General features: G+C 40.5%; 3 protein-coding genes across 9 annotated transcripts in view; 1 reads left to right on the forward strand and 2 right to left on the reverse strand.

The window, feature by feature from the left end:
• Positions 1–551, reverse strand: part of WDR43 (WD repeat domain 43) — a 42,452-nt gene extending 41,901 nt beyond the window's left edge. Inside the window, exon 1 of the mRNA XM_037528285.2 lies at positions 295–551. Within this exon, the coding sequence (XP_037384182.1) occupies positions 295–519 (225 nt within the window). The 5' untranslated portion in view covers positions 520–551. The remainder of the gene's footprint in view (positions 1–294) is intronic.
• Positions 552–9,174: 8,623 nt separating this feature from the next.
• Positions 9,175–18,267, forward strand: TRMT61B (tRNA methyltransferase 61B). The gene is made up of 7 exons (XM_037528286.2): positions 9,175–9,886; positions 10,232–10,334; positions 13,348–13,538; positions 16,189–16,280; positions 16,745–16,965; positions 17,690–17,767; positions 17,847–18,267. Exons 1-7 carry the CDS (start codon positions 9,179–9,181, stop codon positions 17,888–17,890), a joined length of 1,437 nt encoding a protein of 478 aa, XP_037384183.1. The 5' UTR covers positions 9,175–9,178; the 3' UTR covers positions 17,891–18,267.
• SPDYA (speedy/RINGO cell cycle regulator family member A) overlaps positions 12,219–23,310 on the reverse strand; it is a 29,667-nt gene continuing 18,575 nt past the window's right edge. For all 7 annotated transcript variants that reach the window (XM_037528288.2, XM_037528291.2, XM_054701240.1 and 4 more), the window contains 2 exons: positions 21,291–21,588; positions 12,219–18,239 (listed from right to left, as the gene is read on the reverse strand). In XM_037528288.2, coding sequence (XP_037384185.1) covers positions 18,151–18,239; positions 21,291–21,588 — 387 coding nt within the window. In that variant the 3' untranslated portion in view covers positions 12,219–18,150. The remainder of the gene's footprint in view (positions 18,240–21,290; positions 21,589–23,310) is intronic.

The raw sequence follows: 23,310 nt of genomic DNA on the forward strand, positions 1-23,310 counted from the left end.
GGGCCTTCGCGAACATGGCGACAGCCGGGCGCGGGGCGCGGGCCGCGTGGAGCCCGCCGGCGGGGCTCAGGCCCCAGGCTCGGAGCGCCCCACCGCGCCCCCTCGCAGGGCCCGGGGCCAGGCCGCACGCGGGGCCGCCGGCGCGGGCCCAGTCCACGCTGCCGCCGCGCTCCGAGCTCCGCGCCCCGCGCGGCCGGCCGCCACGCGCGATGCGGGGCCACGCGCCGCCGTGTCAGGGGGAGCCCAGACCGAGACCCGGGGGGCGCCCGCCCCCCGCCGCCCCGCTCGCCTTACCTTGGCCTGCAGCCGCGCGGGCGCCCAGGCCAGGCAGGTGCAGGTACCGCTGAGGTGCGCGGAAGGCACGTACTCCTGGTGCAGCCGGTTGCTGCCGGTCTCCCACACCCGCAGGTGGCCGTCGGTGGACGCCAGAGCGAAGTAGGCCTGGCTCTGCGGGGAGAAGGCGCAGGGGACCCCCGCCGGGGACAGGGGGTCCGCAACGCCGCCGCCGCCCGCCGCCATTGCTGCTCTGGCTTCGCGGTAGCCACGTGTTCGTCCATGCGCAGGCGCAAGGGCGTGGGGCGGGGCCGGGGCGGAGGCTCCGGGCTGGAGGGAGCGCTGGGAGCGGAGGGCGGAGGTCTTCGCTGCGCCAGCAGGAACTGGGCTGGCCCACCCTGTGGACGGTGGCCGGGTGGGCCCAATACGCCTCTGTGCGGAGGCGGAAAGCGACGTGTGGAGGAAAGTGAATGTCGCCTTCAGAGCAGGACAGTTTCTTTTTTAAAAAAAAAGAAAGAAAGAAAAAGGTTTTTGGTTGTTTCAATTATATGATTGAAGTAAAGGTTTCAAAGAGATATTCAGGCCTCCCTGGTGGCGCAAGGGGTTGTCAGCACTGTGAAGCTAGCAGCAGCCAGCCACTGCAGCACGAGTTCGATCCCTGGAGCGGCTGACCTCGCCTGTCTCGCCGCTGCTCCCCTCAGCAGTGTATTTCAGTCCATCTGCCTATTCTGCTCCCCACTCTGTCTCCGGTGAATCCTCTCACCCTCCGGCGCATCTGACCTATACCCCGGTTCTTGTATAAAATAAATAAATCAATCTTAAAATAAATAAATAAATAAAAAGAAATATGCACTTATAATTCCACCATTGAAACAGCTTTCCCCATGTATTCCCTTTTATTTCCTCGACTTATCCCACGTTACTATACCAAATAGACAATGTTTAATGTCTTCATAATTCACCAAATATATGCATTCTGATTCAACAAATGCCAGCTGTTTTTGAGACCACACAAAGCTGATTGCCTGGCAGCGAAAACAAAAACACCACCCTCACCTTTCCACTGAAACTGTTATAGGACAGCCCCAATATTGAACGGGTTCCTGGCTGTGGGTCCTCCCCCGAGAGCTTAAAAGGGACTTATTAATACACAAAAGGTTAATAAAGGGTTTATTTACAAGGGAAAAGGAAATAAGGAAAATGTACAACTCAGGGAGAAAATAGGGAAATAAAGTCTTTAATGCGTCCTACCCGATCCCCCGACCTGGAAACCCAAAGTCACTCTCAGAGCTGGCCGGATGCTGCGAGCTGGCGGAGAGCCAAAATGGGGACCCCCAAAGCCCACGTGTCTGCCTTTATACCAACTTGGCTGCTTAACCCCACCCTCAGGTCCCAGCCACCTTCCCTTTGGTGGTGATGGGATTTGGAGTTCCCAGTGTCTTTGGTTTTGGCCTGGGGTGGGGGTGGAGTCCACAAAGCCTGTATGGAATTAGCTTTAGGACATCCTTTTCCCCCTAACAAAACCACCAACTTTCAGTAAGTCACCAAAGTTACCCACGGGAAGGAGAGAGAGGAGGCACCCGCTTCACGTTCTCTAGGCCTTTTAGAAAATGTCTAGTTGTCCCTTTGGCCACATAAATGCAAATCTATAGGACAGGTATATTGCAGACATCAAAGGGATGGGCACTTGTTCAAAAAAGAAACCCACACGTGTTACTAAGGCAAAACTTGAAGAATCTATGATGTTACCCAGCATGCAACTGGCACTGTTGTAAACAAACAAGTAAAGGGCAAGATCCCTGACAGGAGAACTTATGTTCCTATTGAGCGTATAAAGCATCTAAGAGCTGAGAAAGCTTTCTGAAATTTGTGAAAGAAAGTGATCAGGAAAAAAAGGGAAGCCAAAGTGAAAGTTACTTGGGTTCCACTGAAGCGCCAGCCTGCTCCACCCAGAGCAGCTCATGGTGTGAGAAGCAATGGAAAGTTGGCTGAGCTGCGGGGACCCATTCCCTATGGATTAGTGGCGTGACAGACCACTGGAGTATTAAAAAAATAAAAAGCAAATTATACTCATGGCTATGGGGAGACTGAAGCTTTTACGGCTAGGGAGTATCTAGGTGCACTACCTACCACGCATTTGCACTTTAGAATATTTGGAATGACAGAAACAAGTCTACATTTTTAAAAAGTCCCACTGGATGCTGATGGAGACTGTAAAAGACAAGAATGAATGCAGAAACAAGAGAGAAGGACAGTGACAGGTTGGACTGCTAAAAACAGTAAAGGCAGTGAGAAGTGATCAGATTCCAGATATATCTGAAGTTAAAGCTAACAGCACTGTGGTTCTTCTGCCCACTTCTTGACTGGATTGTTTATTTTGTTTTTGTTGAGCTGTGTGAGTTCTTTGTATATCTTTGTGATCAGTCCCTTATCAGTTGAATTGAGTGCAAACATTTTTTCCCAATCAGTGTGGTGTCTGTTTTGGTTAATGTTTCTTTGGCGTACAGAAGCTTTTCAGTTTGATGTAATCCCAGGTGTTTATCTTTGCCTTCACTATCACTGCTTTGGGTTATGAGTCTTTAAAGATGTTTCTGAGATGTATGTCTTGTAGTATTTTTTACCTTTATTTTCTTCTATATATTTTATGGTTTCAGGTCTTATGTCCAGTACTTTTACTCATTTTGAGTTGATTTTTGTGCATGGTGAGAGGTAGCGGTCTAGTTTCATTTTTTTTTTTTTTTGTATTTGGAGGTCCAGTTTTCCCAGCACCATTTATTGAACAAACTGATGACTGGATCAAGAAGATGTGGAATATATACACAATGGAATATTATTCAGCAATCAAAAAAGATAAACTCATGCCACTCGCAGCAACATGGATGGAGCTAGAAGGAATGATGCTCAGTGAAATAAGCCAGAAGGAAAAAGAACAATATTGGATGGTTTCACTTATAACAGGAATATACGGGAACCAAATAAGACATCAGTATAAAAATAATAATAATAACAGTAAAAGACACAACAAAGCAAAAACAGACAATTACAAACCTGAGACATACTGCAGGGGAGGAGGAGGAAGAGGGATCAGAGGGAGAGAGGGAGGAGCACAGGGGACTGTGGTAATGGTGCATGGGTGCCTTGGGGAAGGAAATTCTATGGGGACTCAATCTGAGGGGGTGGGGGGAAGCAAATATTGTTTAAAAAAATTTAAAAAATGATAAGTGTTAAAAAATAATGCTAACAGCACTGGCCCTCTCTGGTGACGCAGGGGTTAAAGTCTCGGGCCACTGCAGCATGAATTTGATGCCCCCGCCCCCCAGGGACATAAACCACATGGCACAGTAGACCTCTCCTATCTCACCCACTGCTCCCCTCAGCAATGTATGTCAGTAGAGCCCCCTGTTCTGTTCCCCACTTTGTCTCTGGTGAGTCCTCTCGCCTCCCTGCACCTCTGGTCCACACTCCAGTTCAGATGCTAATCCAATCAACATATATATAAAATTTCTCTTATGAAAGATAATGAAATTCTAGATATCTGATGTACAACATTATGCCTATAGATAACAACATTGTATGATACACTTAAAAATCTACTGAGACCAGGGCCTCCCCGGTGGCGCAGCGGGTTGAGCGCTGGGTTGCGAGGCTGCCCGCGGCCTCTGCGGCACCGGTTCGATCCCCGGCTGCTTCCCGGCCACGGGAGGAGGGTCCCACATGGCGCGCAGGCCTCTCCTGCCGCCCGCTGCTCCCCTCAGCAGTGTACTTCGGTCCTTCTGCCTGTTCTGCTCCCCGCTCTGGCTCTGGTGGATTCTCTCGCCCTCCCGCGCTTCTGACTGTACCCAGTGCTTGTATAGACAAGAAACAAACAAATAAATAAAAAAAGGACTGTCACTTTAAAAAAAAAAAAAAAAAATCTACTGAGACCAGATTTCATTTTAGGTATTCTTATAGTATTTTTTCATGTTTAATGATGATAAAAAGACAAAACAAAAACTTCTGCCTGAGAGAAAAATAACTTACTATTATATTACATGTAAATATTATTACTATACAATTAATGTACATTATTAGATTATTGAATCATATGAAATTCAGCCATTTTAAATATTAAAGCAGCTCTTTCATATGGCTCAATGAAACATGATCGAGCTGTAAACAGCATTTATGTAGTTATAGTTATGTGAGTGCTGAATATTGATTCAACTAAAGTTATAATAAAATGGTATTGAGAGATGCAGGGACAGGATGTGAATATATATTTGCAAATTAAGGCAGCACTGAGGTATGAAAGAGAGCTAAATCCTCAATTGCCATCATGGGAAGTCAGTAATAAATTATGAGATATGGCTGAAGAATTAATAATTAGTAATTATGACATATTCTTTAGCAGTATAGTTACTTTTAAAAGCTTAAATGGAAACAGACTTTACCATAAAAACCTTGCGGAACTCCTTCATTTTTTAAACTTCGTTCCCAGTTAAAAAAAGTTTGCTTCAGGGCCTCCCCGGTGGCGCAGCGGTTGAGCGCTGGGTTGCGAAGCTGCCCGCGGCCTCTGCGGCGAAGGTTCGATCCCCGGCTGCTCCCCGGCCACCGGTGGAGGGTCCCACATGGCGCGCAGACCTCTCCTGCCGCCCGCTGCTCCCCTCAGCAGTGTACTTCTGTCCCTCTGCCTGCTCTGCTCCCCACTCTGGCTCTGGTGAATTCTCTCGCCCTCCCGCGCTTCTGACTGTACCCAGTGCATGTATAAAAAAAAACAAAAACAAACAAACAAACAAATAAATAAATAAAACATGCCTCTATTTAAAAAAAAAAAAAAGTAAAAAAAAAAAAAGTTTGCTTCATAAACTTAATAGACCTTTCTTGCTATAAGGATTTTTCAAGTCTGGCTGTGAGGATACTAAACTGAGTCAACTCATCTCAAGAAGTTAATAGTATAGAATACCATGCCCCGGGCACACGGTAGGTACTCCATAAATGACATTGAACTGGGATCTTTCCTGCTTCTGATTTTCAGTCATTATCACCCTTGTTCTTAATTCTGCTCTTTTTCTCACAACTGCAACCTTGACCCTACCAATCTTCTCTCTGTCCCCAATTCCAGCCCTTCATCCACCTTACTAAGAATTTAACTTAACTAATTTCTATCAATCCTAAAGAGTAATAGAGCTTCTCAATGCTAATCCTTAGCAAAACAGTAACAAATCAAGTCCAGCAACATATAAAAGGAGTACGTACTGTGAAAAGTGGGATTTACTCCAGGAATTCAAGGTTTGTTTAGCACTCAAAAGCCTATAAATACAATATACCATATTAATAGAATAAAGCATAAAAATTGACAATCCCAAAAGATACAGAAAAGAATTTTGAATCTGACACCTGTTCATGATTTAAAAAAAAAAACAAAAAACTTTTAACCAACTAGAAATAAAAGGAGGCATCCTCAATCTGATAAAGGGGACCAACAAAAATTCCACAGTTCACTTTATTCTTCATGGTGGAAGACCGAATGCTTTCTTCCCAAGATTGAGAATAAATCAGAACTGTTCATGCTCACCAGTTCTAGTCAACACAAGTTCAATCTGTTACAGGACCGGGAGAGGGGCACCCCAGAACTCCCAAACCTGCCTGCTCTAAATAGGTTCTGCCATCTGATGCATCAAGACAAAACATATAAGGCCTTTAATGGAAAGGAACTTTAATACAATTAGTATGCAATACAGACAAGACAAAGAATATAGCACCCGAAATTTCCCATCCCCTCATGGGTAAAAGTCCAGCCAAACAGGATTGGTCCAAAGCAAGGCCCAAAAGCCTGACACAAGTCTAAAGTACCTTCCAGCAGGAACCCATAGAACAGGGTCAGAAACGGTCAGACAAGTCTGGAGGAAAAGAGCAAAATCAAGCTAAAAGCTGCCATTGTTAACCTCCCCCACGGGTCTCTCACCCACATTTGTTTCAACGAATCCAGGACCAAGAAGCAAGCACAGTTTCTTCACATGTCTCTCTGCTCCACATGCCTCCTCCAGGCCTCCTTCTTGCTCTCCATCCTGTTTCCTTCCTACTCCAGTCTCCTTTTCAGCTTCTTTTCCTCCCTGCTCAGTTGCACCCTCCTTTGGGTGGGGCAGGGAACCTGGAACCTCCCCTTTTCCTGGGGACCACCCTGTTACAAATATACAAAAATTTCACTGCATTTCTATATACAATCAATGAACAATTTGAAAATTATATTAAGAAAATTATTTCATTTGCAACAGCGCCAAAAGACTAAAATATGTGGGAATAAATTCAGCAAAGGAATTTCAGCTTAAATTTTAAAAAGTACAACACTTGCTACGAGAAATTGAGGGAGACCTAAATACATGGGGAGACATTCCATGTTCATGAATTAGTAAATTCAATATTGTCAAGATGGAAATTGTCAAATTGCTCTATAAATTAAATACAATCCCTATAAAAATCTTAGCAGGGCTTTTCATAGAAATTGATACTGGCAAGGTGCCAAGACAATTCAGTGGGCAAGAATATTCTTCTTCATAAAAAGTGTTGGGCCAACTGGATACCCACATGCAAATATATATATATATATATATATGAAGAAATAAGAAGAAAATAAACAGCCAATTAAAAATCACCATAAGATTTACATAAATATTTCACCAAAGATATATAAATGACTAATAAGTACTTGAAAAGATTCTTAAAATCATTAGTCGTTTAGAAAATGTCAAATATTAAGATACTGCTCCATGCCCATTAGAATGTTTTTTTTTAATAAAGATTTATTTATTTATGCATACAAGAACTGGAGTACAGGCCAGAGGTCAGGGAGGTGAGAAGATTAACCAGAGACAGAGTGGGGAACAGAACAGGCAGACTGACTGAAATACACTGCTGAGGGGAGCACCGGGGAGTCAGGAGAGGTCTGCTGCGCCATGTGGGTTGCTCCCTGGTCAGGCATCAAACTTGTGCTACAGCGGCTGCAGAGAGCTTCATAGGTTGCATCTTAACCCCTTGTGCCACCAGGGAGACCCCTAGAATAGTTTTAATGTAAAAAAAAGACAGACATAGGACCTCCCTGGTGGCACAGGGGTTAAAGACAGCTATCAAGCTATCACCAGCCACTGCAGCATGAGTTCGATCCCTGGCTGGCCAGGGAGCAACCCACATGGCGCAGACCTCTCCTGTCTTACCCACTGCTCCCCTCAGCACTGTATTTCAGTCCATCTGCCGGTTCTGCTCCCCACTCTGTCTCTGGTGAATCCTCTCACACCCGCATCTCTTGCTTACACCCCAGTCATTGTATGCATACATAAATAAATCTTTAAAAAAAAAAGATAAACATAACAAGTGATAGTGAAGATGTGAATCTCATTTAACCATCTTATCACATTAAATGTCCTTAGTATGACAATATGTACTGTGATTAGGTAAGAGGTCTTTATTCTTAGAAAATAGTCGCTGAAGTGTTTAGGGATAAAAGACTGTCTCCAATCTATTTTCAAATGGTTCACAAAATATGTGAGTGTGTGTCATATGTGTGCTGTATGGAGAGAGAAAAGAAGAGGGAGGAAAAAAAAAGCAAAGGGCTGAAAATGTAAACAGTTGGTGAATTTGCATTACAGGTATACAACTTTTAAAATTATATAGGAGGCCTCCCTGGTGGCGCAGGGATTAAGACGCAACCTATGAAGCAATCCGCAGCCACTGCAGCACGAGTTCGATTCCCGGCCTGCCAGAGAGAAACCCACATGGCGGGACAGATCTCTCCTGTCTCGCCCACTGCTCCCCTCAGCAGTGTACTTCGGTCCGTCTGCCTTTTCTGTTTCCCACTCTGTCTCTGGTGAATCCTCTCACCCCCGCATCTCTGGCCTGTACCCCAATTCTTGTATATAAATAAATAAATATTTTTTAAAAATTAAAAAAAAAATTAAAATTATATAGGGCCTCCCTGGTGGTGCAAGGCATTAAGTGTCAGCACTATGAAGCTATCTGCAGCTACTGCAGCAGAGTTCCATCCCCGGAGAGGGAGCTGATCCACATGGCATAGCACATGTCTCCTGTCTTGCCTGCGACATCCCTCAGCAGTGTATTTCCTCCCTGCTCAGCTCCATCCTCCCTTGGGTGGGACAGGGATCCAGAAACCTCCCCTTTTCCTGGGGACCACCCTGTTACAAACTAATATCATGTTAGTGATATTTAATGATAAATGAGACTTTGGCCTCCAAAGATAATCTTTTCCCATTTTAAGATGCTCTACTTAGTTAGGGAGAGGTCAAAATACTTAGTTAACTATGTTATAGTGTAATTACCTTATTTTTTAAAATCCCATTTGAGTAAGTATATAGTGAAAACTGCATTTCAATCAGTCTTCCTGGACTACCTGGGCCTGGGGCGGTCAGTCAAGTGGTCAAAGCCATGAAAAGGGACGTGCATGGGGAAAAACGTGGCTGTCAGCTGGGAACCCAGCCCTGGCCAGCGGATGGCCCGTACGAAGGACATCTGCCAAGCGCATCTCCGGGTGCTTTACTTATACATCTCGGGGGCGATCGCACGACGTTCGTGTTGATGACTCGCTACCTAGTGGACCTGTCACAGGACCTCCCAGTTTATACGGCGCTGTCGGGCTGCCTCTCTCGAGCGAAGCTGGTGCGGTTTCTCAGCGGCCAGGAGTGTACTCTGCCCTCATTACGAAGAGGCAAATGGGCCCCCGTGGAGGAGAGGGTCTCGTCCTGCCACAGCTACTCAAGCGGGGCCCGGCGGAACCCACCCCTGGTCCCGACCACCCTCACCCTCGGGACGCAGACGGGAAGGCCGAGCAAGGCCCGCAGGGCTGCTGCGCAGGCGCGCCGGGCCGGAAGAGGCGGGGCCCCTACGTCACTCGTCTGCGCCGGCGCCGGCTGCCACCATGCTGTCAGCTGGCGGCGGCGGTCAGTTCCTGCTGCGGCTGCGGCGCCTTCGGAGGCGGCCAAGACTTGGGACCTGCTCGCTCTTACGTGGCTTTGGACTCGACCCCCGCGAGGGAGCGCGGTCACTGTGTTGCGAATCTTCTAGAGATGCACGAGATGGAGAGGGAGAGCAGCGCCAGGTGGCACAGAGCAAAGTCCGCGGCTCGGAGTCGCCCCCTTTTCTCCCTCCGCGGGTCCGGAGCTTTGGGACCAGGTGTCTTTCATCGCTGGGAAACCTCAGACTGCCGACGCCGCGAGAGGAGTCACCCTGCCGAGAGCACGAGGACTCCAGCGAAGACCAGGGTCAGTCTGGTCCCGCTCTTCGGGGATCCGCACTGGAGCCCGCCCGAGCCCAGTCCGCGGCCGGGGTCGAAGACGTTCACATCTCTTCTGCCTGGTCAACTTCCAGAGAGGAACCCTTTCGGGCTGGGGAGCTGATTTTAGCTGAGATTGGGAGGAGAGAAACACAAGCTAAAAAATTATTTAAATTGAGCAACACCGGACACTTCCATGGTAGCTGGGGGAAAGTATCATTCAGCGATATTGTGGGAAAGTTCCCCGGCCAGATAGTGAGAAGTTCCTCGGGTAAGCACGTAATACTGAAGAGGCCGACATTAGAAGACTATGTGTTACTGATGAAAAGAGGGCCTGCCATATCGTACCCAAAGGTAAGGCTATGGGAATTAGGTGCATATTGGCTCCCAAAAGGGTAAAATTGATTGCAGTAGTATATTCCTGATTAATGTAGTTAAAAACACATCTCAGAACGTTAAATTTTTTACTGTTCTAAGCCTGGATATGACTTTTGTATATCTTGTGATTGCTAATTTTAAGAGGAAACAGCCATATTTAATTTTTATTTGGGAGTCTCTGGCCTGTAAAATGAAGAGAATATCACCTTACTATATAGAGTGATGTGGACTCATTTGTTTCCCCCTAACTCTTTAAGTTTGCAAGGTACTAAGTATATATTTATTGGTCATTGAGTCACCCATACTGTATTTTAATCTTAGGATGTGAGTATGATACTGCTGATGATGAATATCCACCCAGGTGATACTGTTTTGGAAGCTGGCTCTGGCTCCGGTGGAATGAGCTTATTTTTATCCAAAGCAGGTAAGAGCTTGGGATAAATGAACTAAATTTAGATGACATGACAAAACATTCAATTTGTTCATCATAACAGAAAGTTAAATTTTCTCATTTATTTCAGTCATTCTTTCTAACCTTTTGCTTTCTTTGCTTGCTTGCTCCTTCCATGCTTTTTAATTCTTTTGTTAGTTGTAATTATACTTTTTGTTGGAACATAACAACTACAGAAATGTGCACGATCGTAAGTGTATCTGTCAATGAATTTTTATAGTGACTGCATTCATGTAGTTATTACCCAGATCCAGACAGGGAATGTTACTGCACCACAGAAGCCACCTCATGCCCCTTCTGCCTTTATCCTCTGAAAGGTAACCACTGTTCTCTTTATCACCAGTTTTGAACCTTATATAAAAGGAATCATATAGGAGTACCCTTTTGAGTCTACTTTCCTTTTAATTTTTTTTTTAGTTTTTAGTCTTTTATTTTTTGTCTAACTGCTTTCATGAAACATTCTGTTTGTGAGATTCAGCCACTGCATGTAGCAGTTCTTTCATTCCAGTTGCTATATAGTTATTCCATTTTATAAACACATTACAGTTTATCTGTTTCATTGTTGACGGGCATTTGCATTGAATATTAGGGAATAGTACTGCTCTGAACATTCTTATACTTGCCTTTTGAAGCACATATGTACACATTATTAATAACAGTATCAAATAAAGAGGGCCTCCCTGGTGGCACAAGGGGCTAAGACACAACCTATGAAGCTATCAGCAGCCACTGCAGCACAAGTTTGATCCCTGGCCAGGGAGCTATCCACATGGCGCAGCAGACCTCTCCTGACTCCCCCGCTGCTCCACTCAGCAGTATATTTCAGTCGGTCTGCCTGTTCTGTTCCCCATTCTGTCTCTGGTGAATTCCCTCACCCGCCCCCCCACACCTCTGGCCTGTACCCCAGTTCTTGTATGCATAAATAAATAAATCTTAAAAAAAATAACAGTGTCAAAGCAAGAATGTAGGAGGAACAGAACTGTCAGCAACTCTTGAAGTGTCATACTATTGGGGCAAAGAATTACAGTTGATGTTCATAAACAAATTCATTATAATACAGAACTATTAAGTTAAAGCCTGATCACAAAGAATTTTCCTGTCTCTAAAAATTGTCAATTGGTAAAACTACTGCTTGAAAGTAGCACTTGTCAAAGATCAAGAGGTGTATGTTAAACATAAGTAGCTTTTTATGTTTCTATTACCTCATTTCTAGTTACTTTTATCCTAGTGGATTATTGTTTCTTTTGACCAGGGTCGCTTTGGCTGGTCTGACTGCTGAGCAGTGTTCCCTTCCTCACATAATAGAGAAAAACTGTTCTTTGAGTAGTGTTTATAAAAGTACAGCTAGGAATCTGCTGAACTAAACCTAAACTTTTTGTTCTTTTTTTTAATTAAAGATTTATTTTATTCATTTATGCATGTAAGAGCTGGGATGTAGGCCATAGGTGTGGGGGGTGGGAGAGGATTCACCAGAGACCAAGTGGGGAGCAGAACAGGAGGATCTACTGAAATACACTGCTGAGGGTTAACAGCAGGCAGGACAGAAGTTTGCTGCGCCATGTGGGTTAACTCCCTGGCCGGGGATCAAACTCATGATGCAGTGGCTGCCAATAGCTTCATAGTGCTGAGACTAACCCCTTGCACCACCAGGGAGGCCCAACTTCTTGTTCTTTGACCTAATGCTGTCACATACAAATGTTATCCAGTGTGTAATTCTGGGCAAAAATTCATTCGGGATCCTCAAATCTTTGTTTTCTGTATATAGTTAAAGGCAGTTATTTCTTAATAACCTGTGACAGATCCCTAAATGCATGCTTTCATTTGACAAAATGAATTTATAAATATTCATGAGATAGGAGAAGTGCCTATAATTCTCACATTTCCAGTGCTTGAGCATTGTCATGGCATGAATGATAAGTGATCGCCAAATTATTGCTATTTACCTTTGGGGTAGATTTTTTTCCTTCATAATTATTTTCAGTTGTTTGTGCTACTGTAACATTAGATTTTCTTCCTTTGACAACATGATGAATTGCAGCTGGAGTTACGTTTCAAAAGATGTCCTGGGATTTAAGCTTTTCGTTAGTAAACTATAGACTGATTAATTTGAGACCCTCCAAATGGTATAAAATCACCTCAGATAGAGGTGAGTGAAAAATTGCCCTAAGTTAAAATGCAGTAGTGTTTTGAAACTCCAGTTTTACTATGCTAAACAGTTTGAAAGTTCTTCAGACATATACAGAGATACATAAAAATATATGGAAGACCCAACATCATCCACAGCAAAAGAAAAACAGAACTACAATGAGACACTGTATTCAGTTTTTAAATTGTCACAGACAGATAAAAAGTTTGATAGCTCTTTGTTGGGGAAAGTATGGAAAAATAAGCATACTAATCACTATCAGGTAGAGTATAAATTGGAGTCATTTTTTGGGGAGGACAATTTGGCAATTAACTTTTCAAAATAAAAGTCATTTACTCCTTGAGCCAGCAATTCCATTTTTAGGACTTTATTCTATAGCTATATTGGCTCATGTGTACAAAGACTTTTGCATAAGTACTTTCATTCCAATATTGTTTGTAATAGCATAAAACTAAAATCCAGTTAAATGTTCATTGGTAGGTGACTGTTAAATCAACTATGGCATAGTTATACACACATATATAGTAGCTATTGAAAAGAATGCAGATTGCTAATTGCTTAAATGGTATTGGTAAGTAAGAACAAAGTTACAGGACAATGTATATAGTACATTACAATGTGCCTTAAGACAGAAAGTCTTGCACATTTGAGAAGGGTAAATAACTAGAAATCTGGTTGCCTTTGAAGAGGGAGATTGGATATTTGATAGCAGCAACTTTTGTAACCTTGAACTATTTGGATTATTTTTTTCACATACACGTAATACCTTTGAGAAAATAAAATCATGACATTTTTCTAAATGGATTAATACTATGAAATATCCTATTTTTTTAAATTAAGTCGGATCAAAAGGAAGAGTCATAAGTTTTGAAATACGAAAAGACCACCATGAACTGGCTAAGAAGAATTACAAACACTGGCGTGATTCATGGAAAATGAGTCACGTAGAAGAATGGCCAGACAATGTGAATTTTATTCATAAAGATATTTCAGGAGCAACTGAAGACATAAAAGCTTTGACATTTGATGCGGTAAGTTTTCTAAAGTGAGTTCTATGACATTTCACATTTAATAAGGATCACTTTGTTTGTTTTTTACGATTTATTTATTTATGCATACAAGACCTGGAGTGTAAGCCAGAGGTGCGGGGTGGGGTGAGAAAAAAATTTCCCTTTAAGAAAATCTAAAAATCGCCAGTTGGTAAAACTATTGTTTGAAGGTGGTACTTGCCCAGAGATCAAGATGTATATATTAAACACCAGTATCTGTTTGTGTTCCTACCACTTGATTTCTGTTACTGTTATCCTAGTTGATAATTGTCCACTTTGACTACTTAATTCCTCTCCTAGCTGCCATCTCCCCTCCTGGGCCTTCACACTTCAGTCCATTCTCCTTGTCCCCAGCTTAAATCAACTGCTGGTACTGCTACTCTTCTACTGGAAGACCAATTAGGATCTTTTTATTGAAAGACTTGGTGTAATTCAAACTCTGATCAATTTTTCTTCTTAGCCTTTTATATAATTCGCCTATATTCCTGCCATCCAAAATGATGGTAAATGAATGAAATTTTTAGATGTTAAATCAGAGACAAAACAGAAGAAGAGAAAACCGACTAATAGAAGATTTTTATCAGGCCTCCCCAGTGGCGCTGCAGGTTGAGCGCAGTGCTGTGAAGCTGTCCGCAGCCTTTGCAGCGCAGGTTTGATTCCCAGCCAATCAGGGAGATTTCCACACGGTGAGGCAGACCTCTCCTGTCTCACCACTGCTCCCCTCAGCAGTGTACTTTGGTCCTTCTGCCTATTCTGCTCCCTGCTCTGTCTCTGGTGAATTCTCTACCCTCCCGCATCTCTGGCTTGTACCCCAGTGCTTGCATAAATAAATAAATCTTAAAAAAAAAAAAAAAAAACAACTTTAAAAAATTTTTTAAAAATGATTTTTATCAAATTTAAACAGAGGGGAGAAATCAAATACTGTCCAAAAACTAACGATGTAAGAAAAAAAGTACTTTATCCAAAATAAATTTAAAAACAAAACCAAATGCAAACAAATTTTGGAAACAGCTTAACCATGGAAGAGGAATATGGGACAGATGGAATACTCATAGTATTTGACATACTGAAATAAATGTACTGTATCTACCTCAATAAATTTCAAAGACATGGTGCTTAGTGAAAAAGGATTATATAAGAATATGTATAGAATGGTCACATATATGTAAAGTTAAAAACTGGACAAACAGTACCATATATTGTTTATAGCTATGTATGTTATAAAAGTATAAAAGTATACATTTATTTAGGAACATTATCAACTTCAGGACCATGAAATTATTACCTCCAAGAAGAGAAAATGATGGTAGAAAAAAGAAAAGGTTTGGAGTCCATTTAGCCTGGTTCACTCTTGGGCTTCAAAATAGCCAGTTATAATCATGGTTAAATTACTTATTTTTTCTGTGCCTTAGTCACCTCATGTATTAAATAAGAATAATAGTACTAATTTCAGAGAGTACTATTGAATACCACTAAGGACTAAATGAGATATTTCATGTAAAGTGTGTAGAGTCAGCATTAAATGTTAGCTATACTTTTCATCATTATTATTTCTCACCTTTTATCTACCTGTCTTAAATTTAAAAAAAAATTATTTATGCATACAAGAGCTGGGGTATAGGCCAGAGTTGTGGGATGGGGTGAGAGGATTCACCAGAGACAGAGTGGGGAACAGAACAGGCAGACTGACTAAAATACACTGCTGAGGGGAGCAGCGGGCGAGACAGGAGAGGTCTGCTGCACCATGCGTGTCCCTCCCTGGCCGGGGATTGAACTTGTGCTGCAGTCACTGAAGATAGCTTCATAGTGCTAAGACTTAACTCCTTGTGCCACCAGGGAGACCCAGGTCATGTCATTCTTTAAAAATGTCTACAGAGGCTTTTCTCTTTCTGAGTAAAGCCAAACCCTAAGATCCTACACAGTCTGTCCCTTCCCCACTCCCACCTCATCCCCATTAACACAGAACTCATCTTCAGCATTTTCCCCCTTTTGTCTCCACTGTGGTTATAGTGGCCTTCTTCATGTAATTTATAATTAAGTAAATATTCTGATGTGCCAACTACACTTAATTTACTGGAGTTATCTGTCTATAAAAATTTCTCATTTTCTATTTTGACCAGATTTTTTTTTGGTTTTTAATTATTTTTTTAAATTTCATTTACTTAGTGTTTGACATCTTCTGTGAGTTACATCTATATTTATCTTCTGTAGTTGAATTAAGACTAAGGAGATATGATTCTTATATTTTAGAATCTCTAAAATTAATATTCAGAAATTTTATTTAGAACATAAAAATGCATATTTGTGATATGGCAAAAGCTGAACTAAAGTTTTAATGTTTTATGTGTATGTATGTATATGAAATAAAGCTAAAGGAAGATTCCTGTATTATCAGTATTACCAAGTGTAAGACATACCACTGTAATTTTTATGTAGTCAAGTAATATCACAAACTGCATAATAAATAAGCTTTTTTGAGAGCAGTAAAATGACAGTTTATAGTACTGTTTTCTAAAAAAATGAAATATTTTGAGTAATTGCTTTCCAAAAATGTGTAATTTCACCACAATAACAGAAAACCTATACTTTATTTAAACAGAACTTAGTCTGATCTCATTGCTCGTCCCCACAGGTAGCTTTGGATATGTTGAATCCTCAAGTTGCTTTGCCTGTCTTATACCCAAATCTTAAACAGGGTGGTGTATGTGCTGTATATCTAGCAAAGTGAGTAATGTAGCTGTTCTTCTTTGTAATGTGATTTTTAAATAGTTTTACTTTGTCTATGTCCTGAATGAACAGGTTAAACTGTTCATTTTGTAACTGAGTTAGCTATATATATATTATCCCATAATACTGCTATTATACAACATGGGTCCCAAATACAGTTTTATTGCTACTTAACTCATCCTTTACATAAATGGTCATGTAAGATGTATATTTCTTCTGACATTTTAGAAGAAAAGTTTAAAAGTGTAATGTTAACAATAATGTTAAATTATGGTCTGTATATATTTTTTACTTAGTATTCTGTGAAATAGCTTATTATGTGCCCTAATTTAATTTTTACTTTCTTTCCCCTTGATTTAACCATAGCATTTGCATTTGAGTAAGAGAGATAGTAAACTTAAATATATATATAATTATCATTTATATAGAAATTTAAAGTATATTTTTCACTTTTCTGAAAGTATCACACAGGTTATTGAACTTTTAGATGGAATTCGTATCTGTGAACTTGCTCTCTCATGTGAAAAGATAAGCGAAGTTATAGTTAGAGATTGGTTGGTGCGTCTTGCAAAACAGAAAAATGGAATTTTAGTACAAAAAGTAGAACCTAAAGTCAACACAGATCTACATTCTGAAAAGAATATGAAAATTGAAGGTGAGATGTCTCAAGAGGATGATCATGGTGAGCTTCTTTTTTATTTAGGCCTGGGTTTACAATAATAAGAGAAAAATGGATTTCTGAATGTATTCACCAATAAATTATAAAAACATTTCTCAGGGATATGTTGTTTTTTTTCCAATAGAAATTGAAATGTGGTATTGATCCTGTTAAATTAAAATGAAATTAAATTAAATTAAAATTCCTAAGGGACAGAATAATGATCTTTACAGCCTTTTACATAAAACTGATACCTTTGAAGAACTGAGTTTTCTGTAACAGTCATATTTTGTCACTTGTGAAATACCTGATATATGCTAAGGAAGAAATGTCTAAATTTAGATCAATGATTATTAGAAGGGAAAAAATATAGTAGGAGCTGATATGCAAAGAGCTAATATTCCCCAAAGTAACTACTTCTAAGATGCTTCTAGGAAGAAAATTCTTCAAAGAACTAAATTTAGGGCCTTGTTGTATGTATACATTATTTAGGCCAGGACAGGTTTCCAAATAGCCACTGATTTATGATATGAATTATCTATTTGGATATAAAATCTTAAATTTATCTTTGTAATCCCTGACAAATTGTTTATGTAACATAACTGGCAAAGTAGCTCCAAAATAAATGCTTTAAAAAAATGTGAGAGAAACAAACTTAACAGTAAAAGGAAAGGAATTTGTGTTTTAACAGTTTTGTGAGCAAATTATAAAGTATATACCTTGTAATATATATTTTGTTTTACAACAGAAGAGTCATATTCTGATTTTCCATATGGATCATTTCCTTATATTGCTAGACCTGTACACTGGCAAACTGGTCATACTGGTGAGTATTAAATGGCTATATTAAATTGTGTTTTCTTCTAATTGTTATAGTTACCTTACTTTTTTCTCCCCTTAATTAGCTTTTCTTGTCCAGTTGAGAAAGTTCAAACCACAACTTGGCTGAGTACCTCAGATGACAGCAACTGATTTGAAGACAGAAGAGTATCAAAATAGAACTTTATATTGCAAATCACTATTTTCATAAATTGGGATTTTAGCCATTACTATGATTCGTATAACTTTTACATATTATTTTGAAAAATAACAAAAGCTAAAGAAAGTGTAACATTTCAAAACTGCTTATATGTCCCATTTTGACACTTGTCTTGCAGTTAGTTTGATATTATGTAGTTAATAATTCCAAGTTGGTTTTGTTGCACCATCTCATTCTTCACTTCCTGTAAACCATGCCATAGATTTATCTTTCTTCATAAAATTATTTTTCTTTTCTTTGTTTGATTGATGGTCATTGGCTACCAAAATAAAATAGGCATTTTAAGAAAAATTTTTATGTATCTTTATATTTCAAATACATATTTTAATGGCTTGTATATATTTAAAAAATAAAGAAATCTGAGTTATAGTAATAAGGGGGAATTGATAATGATAATTAAAAATTATAAGAAAAAAATGTATCAATTCTTGAATCTCTTTTATCTTCAAATCTTTTAACCAGCTTGAAAGAACCTTAGAATTGTTCTGTTGTTATGTAAACCAAACATTCAGTGAAATATGTTACTTTATAAATATGAATTAGGACTAGAGCTTATTATTCATATACACCACTTATTTAGCATTTAGCATTTACCATGTGTCATTTATTGTTTTAAGAACTTATAATGTTTTTTCATTTAGTATGTGTAGCTCATCTTTAAGGTTCTCTATTTTTTTTATTTTTATTTTTTTAGTGAAAAAGAACTGGGGTATAGGCTAGAGATATGGGGGTGGGGGGAGAGGATTCACCAGAGACAGAATGGGGAGAACAGGCAGACTAACTGAAATATGCTGCTGAGTGTAGCAGTGGGCGAGCCAGGAGAGGTCAGCTCCCAGGCCAGGGATCCTGCTCTTGTTACAGTGGCTAGCGATAGCTTGATGGCACTGAGACTTTAACCCTTGCATCACTAGGGAGGCACCCTATGTAGGTTTTAAAGTGTTTTAAAGTAGTGCCTGGGCTTTGGGCCTCCCCGGTGGCGCAGCAGTTGAGCACTGGGTTGCGAAGCTGCCCGCACCCTCCCCGGCGCCGGTTCGATCCCCGGCCACCGGAGGAGGGTCCCGCATGGCACGCTAGACCTCTCCTGCCGCCCGCTGCTCCCCTCAGCAGTGTACTTCTGTCCTTCTGCCTGCTCTGCTCCCCGCTCTGGCTCTGGTGAATTCTCACCCTCCCGCGCTTCTGACTGTACCCAGTGCTTTTATAAATAAATAAATAAATCTTTGAAAAAAAAAAAGGGTAGATCTGAATAAATATTTTTCTAAAGAAGACATACAAGTAGCCAACAGGTGTGTGAAAAGATGCTCAGCATCAGTAAACATCAGAGAAATGCAAATCAAAACCACAATGAGGTATCTCATACTGGTTAGAATGACTATCTGCAAAAAGACAATATGTTAATGAGTTGTTGAGAAAAGGGAATCCCTATACATTGTTTGTGGTAATGTAAATTGGTGCAGCCACTATGGAGAAGAGTATGGAGGTTCCTCAAAAAATTAAAAATAAAACTACCTAAAGATCCAGTAATTCCACTTCTTGGTATTTATCTGAAATAAACAAAATCACTAACTTAAAAGTTATCTGTATTCATTGCAGCATTATTGACAATAGCCAAGGTATAGAAACAACCCAACTTAGGATGAATGACTAAAGAAAATGTGTGTGTGTGTGTGTGTGTGTGGAAGAGAGAGAGAGAGAGAGAGAGAGAGGAAGGGAGAGAGAGAGAGAGAGAGAGAGATTCAGCCATACAAAGATAAAAAGGAAGGAGATTTTACTATTTGCAACAAGATGGATAGACCTTGAAGGTATGTTAAGTGAAATCCAACAATTACTATATGATATCACATTCAAACTGGGAGGGAAGAATGCAAGGGACGATGGTGGATCACAGGTGCTATGGTGAAGCGAGAACTACAAGGACTACACTTGAGGGAGAAATCAAATACTGTCCAAAAATTAACAACAATGTAAGAAAAAAAGACTTAAAAAATAAAGGGAGGGGGCCTCCCTGGTGGCGCAAGGGGTTAAGATGCAACCTATGATGCTATCCGCAGCCACTGCAGCACAAGTTTGATCCCAGCCGGCCAGGGAACTACCCACATGGCACAGCAGACCTCTCCTGACTCACCCGCTGCTCCCCTCAGCAGTGTGTTTCAGTCAATCTGCCTGTTCTGTTCCCCACTTTGTCTCTTGTGAATCCTCTCACCCCCCACACCTCTAGCCTGTACTCCAGTTCTTGTATGCATAAATAAATCTTTAAAAAAATAACGGGAGGAAGGAGGAGATGGGGGAGGGGAAGGAAAGGAAGGAAAAGGAGTAGCAAAGAAAGAAACCAAAACTCACAGATATAGAGAACAGATTGGTGATTCCCAGAGGTGGTTAAGGTGGGTAGGGAATGGTTGAAGGTAGTCTAAAGGTACAAACTCCCTGTTGTAAGTCCTGGAGATGTACTATATAGCAATGGTCACTACAGGTAATAATATTGTATATTTTAAAGTTACTAAGAAAGTAGATCTTAAAAAGTTATCACAAGAAAATTGTAACTATGATAATAGTAGTGAAATATCTTGACCATGTATACATATAAGAAATCTTATATTGGGCCTCCCTGGTGGCGCAAGGGGTTAAGATGCAACCTATGAAGCTATCCACAGCCACTGCAGCACAAGTTCAATGCCTGGCCAGGGAGCTACCCACATAGCACAGCAGACCTCTCCTGTCTCGCCCACTGCTCCCCTCAGCAGTGTATTTCAGTTGATCTGCCTGTTCTGCTCCCCACTCTGTCTCTGGTGAATCCTCTCACCCCCTACATCTCTGGCCTGTACCCCAGCTCTTGTATGCATAAATAAAATCTTTTAAAAATGTGATTTAAAAAATCTTATATTGTACATCTAAAACTAATAACATTATATGTAAATTATACCTCAATTTTAGTAAGTGTATAAAGGAAAATCGTTAATCACTGATAAAGCTGGGTAGTGAGAGTACAAGTAAATTTATTTTGTTGAATCTTTTCTTGAATAAAATGAACATTTCAAAGAAAATGGCTTAGTCTCTTAAAATAATACACTTGCAACTCATTATGTATTAGGTTTCAAGTTAATATGTCATGTTAAAAATGTAGTTTAGGTAAGCTACCACAACAAAAAAATTATTACAAAGCATGAAACAACTGAAATGGGAAAACATTCAATGCTAATTTAACTTATTGTATATAAATTATGTACCCCTGCCTGTGAGGACTACTGGTCAATAAATAACTTGGATTTATTAGTAACTTGCATATATCTCATTCTAACATATCACTAAATCATACCTTGAGAACAGCTATAAGCTTGAGATGGATCAACTGTTATGTTCATTGAGAATGAGTTGTGTGATTCTTGAGACTGTTTTTCCATCACCTCTACTGTATCACCAAATGAAGATGATGATGAAGACAGTCCCAGTCTAACATATCTTCCTTTTTTACCACAGAGTGAACAATCAGCTGGTGTGGCGCTAGGTCCCCGGGGCAGCTGAACTGCATCTCTGTTGTAGTTTCTAACAGCTCCACTGTGATGCACAGAGCGTTCTCGTTGCCATATATAATGGGTTGGAGCAATGGCCATAACCTATAGCAGAAAGTGTTCCTTTAGAATTTTAAAAAGAGCTTAACAATTAGTAAAACTAAGTATAAAAACTACAATTAAAGAACAGCTATCTTGAAAACCATCTAAAAATCTAAGTGTTAAAAAAAGCATGTTTAGATAAGGCAGAGTTACCTATAATGTGATCTGTTGCTTCTTTATAACCCCTACAACACTGAACTTTCGTGTCTTACTCACAAGACATTAATTGAATACTTAGGAGAACAGGAATAAATCTAGTAGGTAAAGTTGCCTTTTATATACACTGATTCAAATGATTGGAACAGCGAAAAAAAAAAGTTTATCTGCCACTAGAGTAAAGGGCAGTACTAAGTGAGCCAAGTGAAAAAGTGTTTTTTTTTCCATTTCAAGGATAAGAAGGTATGCATAAGAAGTGGATGCTCTAAGTTCCATTTATTCTGTCAGCAATATTTACTGAGTACCTACTATAAGCTAGGCATTTTTCAGGCACTAAAGATACAGTAAGAACAAAATAAAGACCTTGCCCTCTTGGAATTTATATTCTAGTAAGGGTAAAGAGACATTAGGAAGATATGTGAAACAGAATATAATATGCTATTTGTTATATGGTGGTTAAGTTCTATGAAGTGCTATGTAGTGATTCTTCCCACTGCTATGTAGTGGGAGGTTCTACTTGTTATTTTAAGTTTTACTGATATAACTCAAATACCACACAATTCACCCATTTAAAGTGTACAATTCAATGGCTTTAAGCACATTCAGAATTTCACAACCATTACTGTGGACTTCTAGTGAGTCTGAACCTGGGACACGACGGGGAGGGAAATCAGACATGGGGGACTGTCATGTCCAGCATGCAGTAAATCTTTATTGTCTTAGTGCTCATTATATACTATTTTAATTGCAGCAGGTGTAACATCAAAGCATACCATATGATAACATGTATGAATGATTAGTCTGTTTTCTTACTATTATCTATTTACTTCAGACAGTAGGGTACCAGGTGGTTAGTTCTCACACACATAATCTTATCGCCCCCTAGCCAGAGCCTGGGAAGTTCGCTCATTATTTTTGTTATTCTCAAACTGTGGAGATATACGCAGGTCACTTCCAGGCTCTCAACACCAAGTCCTGTCACCCAGAGGTTTTCCTCCGAGATGCATGTGTTTTCACATGCCTTAAAGACTTGGGTCAAGGCCCTTCTGCTCACTGCGCAGGGTCTCTCCATTTTGTTACTCTCAGACTGTGGAGATGTGGAAGCCTGACTCCATGCAGGTCACTTTCCAGGCTCTCAACACCAAGTCCTGTCACTCAGAGGTTTTCCTCCAAGACACATGTGTTTTCACATGCCTTAGGGACTCGGGTCAAGGCCCTTCTGCTCACTACGCGGGGTGGCCACCTCCAACACATTACCATCATTTTAGAACATCTTCACACTTTGAAACTTTTCATTCTGCAAAGAAAACAATCATTAACACATTTCCCCCTCTCCCAAAAGCCCCTGGCTACCATTAATTTTTTGTCTCTTTGAATGTTTTTCCTAGAAAATTCACATAACTATGAAATATGTGATCCTTAGTGACTAGCTTCTTCTATTTAACATTGTAGTGTTTGCATTCACCCATATTGTGGCATGCATCAGTAATTCATTCCTTTGTCAATACATTATTGTATGGATATACCACATTTTGTTTAACCATTCATTAGTTGATGAACATCTGGACT

This window comes from Talpa occidentalis, unplaced genomic scaffold, assembly GCF_014898055.3.
Source record: "Talpa occidentalis isolate TD23 unplaced genomic scaffold, MPIMG_talOcc4v2.1 talOcc4.5, whole genome shotgun sequence".
Taxonomy (NCBI): domain Eukaryota; kingdom Metazoa; phylum Chordata; class Mammalia; order Eulipotyphla; family Talpidae; genus Talpa; species Talpa occidentalis.